This window comes from Scyliorhinus torazame, chromosome 6, assembly GCF_047496885.1.
Source record: "Scyliorhinus torazame isolate Kashiwa2021f chromosome 6, sScyTor2.1, whole genome shotgun sequence".
NCBI lineage: Eukaryota > Metazoa > Chordata > Chondrichthyes > Carcharhiniformes > Scyliorhinidae > Scyliorhinus > Scyliorhinus torazame.
This window is the reverse complement of record NC_092712.1, coordinates 120425641-120437972: the sequence shown is the minus strand read 5'-3', so window position 1 is coordinate 120437972 and position 12332 is coordinate 120425641. Positions and strand designations below refer to the sequence as shown.

The 12332-nt window shown below is 57.2% G+C and overlaps 1 protein-coding gene across 1 annotated transcript in view; it reads left to right on the top strand.

The window, feature by feature from the left end:
• The window catches only part of kcnh8 (potassium voltage-gated channel, subfamily H (eag-related), member 8), a 674720-nt gene that overhangs the window by 605823 nt on the left and 56565 nt on the right, over nucleotides 1–12332 (top strand). Inside the window, exon 12 of the mRNA XM_072508746.1 lies at nucleotides 10246–10287. Coding sequence (XP_072364847.1) covers nucleotides 10246–10287 — 42 coding nt within the window. The remainder of the gene's footprint in view (nucleotides 1–10245; nucleotides 10288–12332) is intronic.

Genomic DNA, 12332 nt, shown 5'->3' with positions numbered 1-12332 from the left:
AGAAACATGATACCATCCAGGACAAAGCCGCCCGCTTCATCAACAGCACGTTAAACTTCATTCACTCCCTCCACCACCGGCGCAATGTGACAGTCGTGTGTACAATGTTCAAAATGCAGTGCAGCAACTCGCCAATATACCTTTGACAGCACCCCCTAAACCACAATCTCTAACAACTAGAAGGACAAGGACACCAGGTACAAGTGAACACCACCGCCTGCAAGTCTCACTCCAAGCCCCACACTTACTTGGGACTACATTTCCATTCCTTCACTGTTGCTGGGTCAAAATTGTGGATCTCAGGGCAGCACGGTGGCACAGTGCTTAGCACTGCTGCCTCAAGGCGCTGAGGTCCCAGGTTCGATCCCTGCTCTGGGTCACTGTCTGTGTGGAGTTTGCACATTCTCCCCGTGTTTGCGTGGGTTTTGTCCCCACAGCCCAAAGATGTGTAGGGTAGGTGGATTGGCCACACTAAATTGCCCCTTAATTGGAAAAAATGAATTGGGTACTCTAAATTTATTTTTTGTTAAATTGTGGATCTCCCTTCCTAACAGGTGTACCATGTGGACTGTAACAGTTCAAGAAAGTAACTCGCCACCACCATCCCCAGGGCAAGTAGGGATGGACAATGAATACTGGCCTCACCAGCAGCACTCTCATCCCATGCAAGAGTAAATAAAAGGCTGTATTGTAGGAAATTACTATTAAGAAAGTGATCAGTAACACTGAATGGAATATTAAGCATGAATTCTAAAATAAAACAGTGATGTAGGCTCTGAAAGTAATGAAGCAGCAAAGTTGCAAATCCAATGTTGAACTTTCCTTTGTGTTCTGTAGTTGCAAAGAATTTTCTTTCTGCCATAATTCACAATATGCAGAGACTGACGCCCTGGGCAGAATTCTCCTATTCTATGGGCAAGAGTGAGGAATCTAGTGGGAGCCAAATAGTCGGAAACTCACCGGCATAAAATCGCATAGCACATTTTCCCAGTGGCATGTGAATGGCAGGTCAGTCACTAGCTGGTGACGTGAATTTCATTTGCATACATTTGCATCTCATGAATGCTAATTAGAACAGATGCCCCCCCCCCCCCCCACTCCTCCAGCATCCCTTCAGATCTTCCAATCTTGCATCACGCCAGAGTGAAATTAAGTCAGCCCAGTCTAAACCCCAACTGCTAAAGAGTGGCATGAAAAGGTGGTCCTCCATTTGCAAGAGACTTCAGGGAGAGTACAACATTGCCATACCGTTGCACTGCTCCTGATGCACTATTCATCACTCTGTGAGGGGAGGGTTCTTGCCCTCCATCTCCATGCCAAGCTGGTCTTCATGGACAGGACCGAGTTGCTGTACCCATGGACCCTCCTGTGCCACTGTCATGGATTAGCACTGCACCTGGGGTTGGGAACTGTGGGGGTCACCTTGTGTTTATCTGGAGAGGACTGTGCTGCAGGACTCATGTGTCCAAAGTCCCACTGCGGGTGAAGTGCAAGGTGAGGCCAGGGGGAGGAGGGTGATCTGACGAAGACAAGGTGGGGGCAATGTGGAAGGAAAGCTGTGTTAGGAGGTAGATGAAGAAGATGATTAATGGAAGGCAGAGAGAAGACTGAGGGGAGGGAAGCTGTACTCCGACAAGGCTGCATGAAAAGCTCACAAACAAAGGAGTCAAAATGGTACCATATCCTTTACTGGAAGGGGATTCACAAAGACTCCAGACGTATTGGATAGAGGTCCAAGTGGGGCATGGGCAGGTGATGGGTTCGGAGGGAGGATGTTTTAATCGAGGAACAGAATTCTTCATGAGGCTGCTAGCCTTTTTCCTCTGGGTTGTTGACACCCTGCACCGTCTGGTGAAGACAGGTGGGCTGGAGAGAGTAAGACAAGTGTGCTAGACTGGTATTTAAATATGGCGGCAGGAACTTCGCACCCTCCAGCTGATGGCAGGCAGACAAATCATCTGCCGTCCAGCAGGCGACGCAGAGTGGAACACGCCAGTACATAATTAATGAAGTTCTGAGCAGAGAATCTGGTGCGGGATCCCACCATTACACAACACAGTACCCGTTGAGACAACCAGCATGTCGGTCATTGCACAGGCCGGTTTTTGTGCTCGGTTTTACGACCCAAGCTGAGTGGGCCTCCACATCCGGGGAAGCTCGTACTCCATTAACCCCATGCGGAGATCGATAATGGTTTCCCGTGGGCCTCGTGGGGATTATGACAAGGAGCAAAGAGGGAGTATGCGAAGAGATTGGCAGCTAACATAAATGGGAATCCAGAAGTCTTTTACGGGAATGTAAATATAAAAAGATTGGTAGGAGTAATGAGGCTAACTATGGATCAAAAAGGGGATTTATGTATGGCAGCAAGGGGCATAGCTGAGGTATAAAATGCATACTTTGCATCTATCTTTACCAAGAAAGAAGATATTGCCCATGTCTTTGAGAAAGAGGAGGTAATTAAGACATGAGGATAGTTTAAAATTGATAAGTAGCTGCTATTGGATAGACTGTCGATACTTAAAATTGATAACGCACCAGGGCCACATGAGATGTGTCCAAGGATACTGAGGCAAGCGGGACTGGAAATTGTGGGAAAATTGGCCTTACTTTTCCCAACTTCCAGAAAATCGGGTCGTGCCAGAGGATTGGAAAATTGCGAATGTTATACACTGGTGGCTTGGTTAGCACTGTTGCTTCACAGAGCCATGGTCCCAAGTTCGATTCCAGGCTTGAGTCATTGTCTGTGCGGAATCTGCACATTCTTCCCTTGTCTGCTTGGGTTTCCTCCGGGTGCTCCGGTTTCCTCCCATAGTCAAAAGACGTGCTGGTAGGTGAATTGGACATTCTGAATTCTCCCTCAGTGTTTCTGAACAGGCGACTAGGGGATTTTCACAGTAACTTCTTTGCGGTGTTAATGTAAACCTACATGTGACAATAATAAAGATATCCTGGCCAGAAGTAAAGGCCTCACCAGAAAGCCTGCCACCACTCTTCGTCTCAAAAATGGAGCATTCTGTCCTAAAACTTGTGCCAAACCAAGAAATAACAGAAAACATCAGGGGCGAAATTCTCCGTTATCGGCGGAAAGTCCACCGATCGGCGCAAAAAACGGCGCAAATCCGACTTGCGTCACGTCAGAAAAATGGGTCGAAAGTCTCCGGCCCGAAATGGGCTAGCAGCGACATAACGGGATCCGCGCTTGCGCAGTGGTTCACGCCGTGCAGCGTCATACGCGCCGCACGGCGTGACGGCTCATAAGGCTGCGCTGCTCCCCCCCACCAGACCGGAACACCCGACTGCAACACCCGACTGGATGGCTAGCCGCCGCTCAGCCCCGAGGTTCGAGTCACGGGATGTGGAGGCGCTCCTTGACGCGGTGGAGCAGAGGAGGGATGCCCTGTATCCCGGGCACGGCCGCAGAGTTGCCCCACGCCACAGCCGGCGTCTGTGGAGGGAAGTGGCAGAGGCCGTCACCGCTGCGGGCCTGACACCGCGGACAGGCACCCAGTGCCACAAGAAGGTGAACGACCTCGTCAGCGCAGGCAGGGTGAGCCTCCCCCATATCCCCCCTCCCCCATATCCCCCATATCCCCCCTCCCCCATATCCCCCATATCCCCCCTCCCCCATATCCCCCCTCCCCCATATCCCCCATATCCCCCCTCCCCCATATCCCCCCTCCCCCATATCCCCCCTCCCCCATATCCCCCTCCCAGCGACGAAGGGGGCAGCCACAGGCCCCCGTCACATCTGAGCCAGGACACCACTACCCAGGACACCACTACCCAGGACACCACTACCCAGGACACCACTACCCGGGACACGACTACCCGGGACAGCGCTGCCCAGGAAGACGAAATACCGAACAGTGACTCAGAGTGGATGGGTGGAGACAAACCCCCACCCCAAAGTGCCATGGACTCAGAGTGGGACGAAGAGCACGACACAACGCCACTGCTGTCACCAACACCCTCCACCATCGCAGAAACACTCACCTCGGTTGGGCACTTTAGTGATGAGGCGTCTGGTACACTCACTGGTGCGCACAACACAGCCGTCCCGGTACAGCAGGTGGAGGTAGGAGCAGCAGAGGGGCCGGGCGGTCGGAGGGCAGCCCAGCCCAAGCGAACATCTGCCGCCCAGATGGATCCCGGGTTCCTGCAGTTACCACACCCACACATAGATCCGATGCAACCACCGACCCGGAGACGAGCGAAGAGGGTGACGGGCGGCTTGCGGCGGCTGCAGTCGCAGGTGGAGGAGTCCACCCGCGTCCAGGAGCTGGGAGTGGTGCCGGTCATGCGTGCCACCCAGCTGACACCGCACAGGTGGCGTCCGCGGTGGAGGCAATGGGTGCGACGGTGTCAGACATGGGGAACGGTTTGCGAGGCCTGGGGCTTTCCGTGCAGGCGGCGTCTGTGGCCCAGGAAATGGCTGCCCTCTCACAGGAGGCCATGAGTCAGTGCCAGCGCCAGATGGCAGAGGCGCTCAACGCCATAGCCCAGTCTCTGCAGGCCATGGCCCAGTCTCAGCAGGCCATGGCCCAGTCTCTGCAGGCCATCGCTGAGGGCATCGGCGCCAGTGGCCATGTACGAGCCGGCGTCGCACTGTCACAGACAGGGTTTGCCAACCCCCTGGGCTCCATGGCTGCAAACCTGCAGACCCCTGTCGATACCAGCACGGGCCTCCAGGACTGGCAGCGCCAGATGTCGGGAGGGCGTCGGATGGCCAGTCCATTCGCATCCCCCATCCATGTAGAGGCCTGGGGGCCATCGGGCACCCCGAGGTAGGAGGAGGTGGTGTGGTCCGTCCCGGCTCCCCCTGTAGGGGAGGTCCCGGTACACCGCGACACCTCGGACTCCCCCCCTTCCGTCCCAGGTGCATCGGGTGGGCATCGGGCAGGACAGGCTGGCAGTTCGCCATCCCAGTCGCCCGGGCCGCAGCCTGGCCCATCTAGGCCAGGGCGCCCCAGGAAACGGCCGCCAAAGGGATCCAGTGTCAGAGGGCAGGAATCACAGGATTCCACCTCCAGTTCTGCTGTACCGTCTGGGGAACCACGTAGACGTAGTCAAAGGGCCCGTAAGGCCAAACAATTAGACACTGAGTAAGTTGGCATGGGTGCAGGGCACAGATGAGTTTTAGGGGCTAGGGCACGTGAATGAACTTCTTTGGTTATTAAAGTCAATGTTACACCTACAGAAGTTGCCTTTGTGCTCTGTCCAAAGCATACGGGGGTGTCATGTACGTTGAGCGCAAGTGTGTGTGTGAGGGGTGGTCTTACCTCAGCCCCAGGTGAGTCTGCCCCCTTCCCCCGAGGCCGCTATCAACATCCCCCGGGCAGAGGACGGGACCGTGCGCTGCAGTGTCACAGCCGCATGCAGGGATGGTCCGGGTGGATGGTGGTACTGTGGCCATGGGTCAGACATAGTCCAACGATGTGGAGCCAGGAGCTCACCGCAGGGCGGGTTATCATCATCCTCCATGGCCTGCAATAGACACGCGTCCACCCGCAACTGTGTGAGCCCGGCCCGTTGTGCCGCAGGTGGATCGGCAATGGGGGGGGTGGTGTGCATGCGGGTGGGGTGGGTGGGGTTGGGGAGGGGGGTGAGGGTGCTGGGTGGGTGGATAGGTGGGGGGTGTGGGTGGTCAGCTGTTGCCATGGTGTGCGGTCTGTGGCCATACTACCCGATTCCCACGCCCATCTAGTCAGTGAAGCGGGCGTCTATCAGTCTGTCCCGTGCCCTCTGGGCCAGCCGGTAACGGTGGACAGCCACCCGCCTGTGTCTACCCCGTCTGCCCTGACCATTACCCCCATCCCCCTCATCTGGGGAGGACTGCGCCTCTTCCTGCTGCTCCTCCACTCCGCCCTCCTCTGCCTGCGGCACATCGCCCCTCTGCTGGGCTATGTTGTGCAGGACGCAGCACACCACAATGATGCGGCCGACCCTATCTGACCGATACTGGAGGGCGCCCCCAGAGAGGTCCAGGCACCTGAAACGCATCTTCAGCACGCAAAAGCACCTCTCTATCACACCCCTTGTCGCTACATGGGCATCATTGTAGCGGTTCTCCGCCTCATTGCGTGGCCTCCGTATAGGCGTTATCAGCCACGATCGCAATGGGTAGCCCCTGTCGCCCAGCAACCAGCCCCTAAGCCGGGGATGGCGTCCCTCGTACATGCCGGGGATGGATGACCGCGACAACACGTATGAGTTGTGTACACTGCCTGGGTAACGGGCGCAGACGTGCAGGATCATCATGCGGTGGTCACAGACCACCTGTATGTTCATCGAATAGGTCCCCTTCCTATTGGTGAACACGGCCCTGTTATCTGCAGGTGCCGCACGGCGACGTGCATCCCATCGATCGCGCCCTGGACCATGGGGAATCCGGCCACGGCAGAGAAGCCCACGGCCCGGGCATCTTGGCTGGCCCGGTCCACGGGGAAGCGGATGTAGCGGTGCGCCATGGCATATAGGGCATCTGCCACTGCCCGGATGCACCGATGCACCGATGTCTGCGATATGCCGGACAGGTCCCCACTCGGTGCCTGGAATGACCCCGTTGCATAAAGGTTCAGGGCCACCGTAACCTTGACGGACACGGGGAGAGGGTGTCCCCCGCCAGTGCCACGCGGTGACAGGTGTGCCAGCAGGTGGCAGATGTGTGCCACGGTTTCCCGCCTCATCCGGAGTCTCCTCCTGCATTCCCGGTCCGTGAGTTCCTGGTATGACTGCCGGGGCCGGTACACACGGGGCGCCCTCGGGTGCCTCCGTTGCCGTGGGGCCGCGGCGTCCTCCTCCCCCTCCTCGTCCTGTCGGTCAGGTGTCCCTCCAGCCTGGGCGGCTGCCGCCTGTTCCTCTGCGGCAGCCTGCGCCGCCTCTCTGGCACGCTCCTCCTCCTCCTCCTCCTCCTCCTCCTCATCCAGGGCAACATTGACATGAGCGGCTGCCGCCACGGCGGCCAACATCGCTGGATGATCGGAAAACATGACGGCCTGGTGGGGGGGGAGGGGAACGAACACATGTCATCATTGCCCATATCCCCTCCTCCCCCCAGCCAGGTGGCATGGACCGCATAGGTCCAACTGTTGGAGGCTGGCACCTGGCCAGGTGGACCAACTCACTTGCCCTCGGGTCCCCCTCCCCGGCACGGACCCCCCATCCCCCTCCCCGGCACGGACACCCCATCCCCCTCCCCGGCACGGACCCCCAATCCCCCTCCCCGGCACGGACCCCCCCCAACCTCCACCCCCGGCACGGACCCCCCCCCCCCAACCTCCACCCCGGCACGGACCCCCCATCCCCCTCCCCGGCACGGACCCCCCCCCCAACCTCCACCCCGGCACGGACCACCCCCAACCTCCACCCCGGCACGGACCCCCCCCATCCCCCTCCCCGGCACGGACCCCCCCCAACCTCCACCCCGGCACGGACCCCCCCCCAACCTCCACCCCGGCACGGACCCCCCCCCCAACTTCCACCCCGGCATGGACCCCCCATCCCCCTCCCCAGCACGGACCCCCCATCCCCCTTCCCGGCACGGACCCCCCCCAACCTCCACCCCGGCACGGAACCCCCCCCAACCTCCACCCCGGCACGGACCCCCCATCCCGCTCCCCGGCACGGACCCCCACCCAACCTCCACCCTGGCACGGACCCCCCCCATTCCCCTCCCTGGCACGGACCCCCCATCCCCCTCCCCGGCACGGACCCCCCATCCCCCTCCCCGGCACGGACCCCCCCCCAACCTCCACCCCGGCACGGACCCCCCATTCCCCTCCCCGGCACGGACCCCCCCCAACCTCCACCCCGGCACAGACCCCCCACAACCTCCAACCCGGCACGGACCCCCCCCATCCCCCTCCCCGGCACGGACCACCCCCCCAACCTCCACCCCGGCACGGACCCCCCCCCAACCTCCACCCCGGCACGGACCCCCCCATCCCCCTCCCCGGCACAGACCCCCCCCCAACCTCCACCCCGGCATGGAACCCCCCCAACCTCCACCCCGGCACGGACACCCCCCCCAACCTCCACCCTGGCACGGACCCCCCATCCCCCTCCCCGGCACGGACCCCCCATCCCCCTCCCCGGCACGGACCCCCCCCCCAAACTCCACCCCGGCACGGACCCCCCCCCAACCTCCACCCCGGCACGGACCCCCCCCATCTCCCTCCACGGCACGGAGCCCCCATCCTCCTCCCCGGCACGGACCCCCCATCCCCCTCCTCGGCACGGACCCCCCCTCCAACCTCCACCCCAGCACGGACCCCCCCCCAACCTCCACCCCGGCACGGACCCCCCATCCCCCTCCCCAGCACGGACCCCCCCCAACCTCCACCCCGGCATGGACCCCCCCCCCCAACCTCCACACCGGCACGGACCCCCCCCCCCATCCCCCTCCCCGCCACGGACCCCCCCCCAACCTCCACACCGGCACGGATCCCCCCCAACCTCCACCCCGGCACGGACCCCCCATCCCCCTCCCCGGCACGGACCCCCCCCCCCAAACTCCACCCCGGCACGGACCCCCCCCCAACCTCCACCCCGGCACGGACCCCCCCCATCTCCCTCCACGGCACGGACCCCCCATCCTCCTCCCCGGCACGGACCCCCCATCCCCCTCCTCGGCACGGACCCCCCCTCCAACCTCCACCCCAGCACGGACCCCCCCCCAACCTCCACCCCGGCACGGACCCCCCATCCCCCTCCCCAGCACGGACCCCCCCCAACCTCCACCCCGGCATGGGCCCCCCCCCCCAACCTCCACACCGGCACGGACCCCACCCGCATCCCCCTCCCCGGCACGGACCCCCCCCAACCTCCACACCGGCACGGATCCCCCCCAACCTCCACCCCGGCATGGACCCCCCATCCCCCTCCCCGGCACGACCCCCCCCCCCAACCTCCACCCCGGCACGGACCACCCCCAACCTCCACCCCGGCACGGACCCGCCCCCCCCCATCCCCCTCCCCAGCACAGACCCCCTCCCGGCACTCCCCCAGAGCCCAGCCTATTCTAACCCCCCCCCCCCCGCCGCACGCACACACACACAACCCGAGACACACCTCTCCTCACGCATTCAGACTGCGGCCACGCCATTGCCTGCCCAGAGCCAACCCCCCAGGCCGTCACTCACCTCCACGCTGGTCGGCGTGAGCCTGGAGCACCGGGTCACGCCGATGAAAAGGAGGTTTGATTCACGTCGACGTGAACGGTCATCACGTCGACGGGACTTCGGCCCATCCGGAAGGGAGAATATCGGCAGGCCGAAAATCGGCTGCCTTGCGCAGACCCGTGACATTCTCCGACGGCAGCGGCGACATTAACGCCCCGCCGACTTTTCTCCCTTCGGAGACTTCGGCAACCGGCGGGGGCGGGATTCACGGCGGCCAACGGCCATTCTCCGACCCTCTGGGGGGTCGGAGAATGACGCCCCAGATTTATACCACTAAGCATCTTTCATTAACTTAAATGTTTCACTTGATGTCCTTTTAATTACCAGGCTACCTTTTGCTGATTAATAATAAGATGACTAGCTTGCATTGTGCTCACCTGCTGAGCTGGACTTATTTCAAAAGAGACCAGTCAAGATGATGAAGTAGCACCAACACCCACACAATGAACAGAGGCACTGCATGTAAAAAAGGCGGAGAACATACTGTTAGTAGGCTGTGCAAATACTGGAACTGTCTTGATGTTTGTTTCCTCAGTCAGTCACCATTATTAGTCAAATGCAACCAAATTAGTACCATATCACCCTTAGAGCAACCACATTCTAGCTTTCTAAAGAAATAAGGCATTAGTTATAGTGCTGGAGGATTGGGGTAGAACACTTGCTGACAACGATAGTTGGTAGGAATATACTCTGTTCTGTTCTATTTATATATGTAATGATAGTTACGTGAGCTAACCAAAAGCATATATTGCTCACTTTCGACAAACTGTTGAGGTGAAGAAATGAATAATTGTAATATTTCTGGGCAAGATTTGTGCAGATATTTGCGTCTTTTATTTATTCAAAAATTCCCTTCTAATGTGAGAGGTGAAAATCTGTTAAAATAAACAAATCAACACACTAGTTTCTAAAAGTATCCCCACCAGTTCTGTGTTTCTCACAAGCATTTATTACTAAATTAATCGTACTTTTTCATAGAATCATTGAATCTTACATTTTAGACCTTAACAACTCTCTCTGCAAAAAAACCCTCTGTTTCACATAGATGTTTTTATTTTGACAGGGGATTTCAAGACTGTCCAACAAAACGCAGACAATTTCACAGGTATGCCGCAGCTTTTTGAATTATTCCACTCATTAAAAAGTAGCTAAATGCCGAAACAATTGTGATTTAATAGGACATTGCTTTGTGTTCTTAATCTTTTCATTTAAATAAATTCGGGTTAAAGTAAGAGTTAAAATAAATTGTTTCCAGAATGGTAGTACTTACACTGTGACATTTAACTGATATTTAACATTTTCTGAACAAATCATGAGATTGCGATCTTAAACATGGTTAGGCATTGTCTTGTATGTTCCTGAACACAAGCTGCAGTAGGCAATTCATTTTAATCAAGGCATTGTCTTATATATTCCTGAACACAAGCTGCAGTAAGCAATTCATACAGCACTCACAGTGTTGCACTATCAGAAGCACCATAGGAACATACAAGCAATGTCCGGCAGGGAAAACCTTTTCAGTCTGTCCCGTACAATTGTGGAAACTTTACAGTTCTCCGGCCATTGCAATTCACTTTTCCCACTCGCAGCGAACCTCCACCTATGGGTTTCCCGGCGAGTGGGATGGCTTCAAATGGAAATCCCGTTTGCAAACGGCAGGAAGATAGAATCCCGCTCCAGTGAACGGTGCACTGCCGAGAAACATACAGCTGGGGAACCAGAGAACCTCGCCCACAGTCTCCATCCCATCCTGAGATAGGCAAAAAAAACTAGCCAACTTGGGAGGAAAGAAATTGTTAAAATTCCGCCTCCCTTAAATGATCAAAATGAGTGCAAGAGACCATAGGCATGATTCTCCATTCCTGAGACTAAGTGTTGTCGCCAACGCAGAATTCGTGGACTTTCACGACAGCAAAACTGGTGCCACACCTGGACCGATTCCGCCACTGTTAAGGGGTTAGCACCAGTGCCGCGTGGAACACAATCGATTCAAATGAAAAACGGTGTGGGATTTGCCGGGTCCCTGATTGACACTCGGGAGGCTGACAACCTGCAGCCGCATGTACACATTACAATCCCCACACACACTCATCCCAGCCAACAACATGGCACTGGTTGTACTGGGGTGCGCCCGTACAGCTGATGGGTTGGCTGGGGCCAGAGGGCACCCAAGAGGGTGGCCTGGAGAGACACCTGTATGATCCGTGGCACTAATTTCACAGTGGGCTGTTAGGAGCATGCTGCAATGGGGTTCTGTGCCCATCCACCCTGACTCCACAGCCCACCTCCTGGCACCCCCCGCTACTCCCCGCCAACTCTGGCAGAAACCCACCGGCCAGCGGCACAAATGTCAGCAAACTATGGTGATATTGGTCACTTTCCATACTCCCTCTCTCCCACAGAGTGAACTGTGCCGTCTGGACTTCATCCCATCAGAGGCAAAGAATCGCGGAGGCCCCAGAGAATACCCCGTCGGGCCCCCTAATGATATGCAAATTGTTTTTACTGTACATGCATTTCGGAACGCATTGCTGCCGCTGTCAAAGTGATGGAGAATTCCAATTTGTCATCAAATCGGCGCCCGCCGCGATTTTGACATTGGAACCCATTTGGCCAACGGTTTCATGATAATTCCTTCAATTCCTTGCATTATGTATCTTTCAGTAGAGGTGAGCTCTCCACCCTCCCAGAAACAGGACCTGCTCTCACTTGAAGGAATTCAGTGATTTCTTGGCCAGTGCATTGCCAACAGCCTGTTCAAGTGGTGCAGTGTTCTCGATGAAAAGAGTTAACTTCTGACACCCAACACATATACTTTAAAATTGTGAGCCATGCTTCTCACTAATCTATTCAACTGGAACAAATTGCCCATTCAAGCACAATCCATTCCCTTCATTATCCTGTGAAACCCAATTTGTTCACCCTAAGTCTACACTTTCCTAAGTGTAAAGGCATGGGGAACATTTTGAGCCTGCACTTTCCGCCTGTGGAAAACTCAGCTGGGACTCAAAATCCAGAAATAATCAAAAAAAACGTGATTATCTTGGCGTGATTGGGCTTTGGAATTGTCACCAGCCCCCACCCTCCGGTGGGATAGTGCAAATTGCCTGTGGGAGCCTGGGAACCTCATTTTAATACATTAGCATGTCA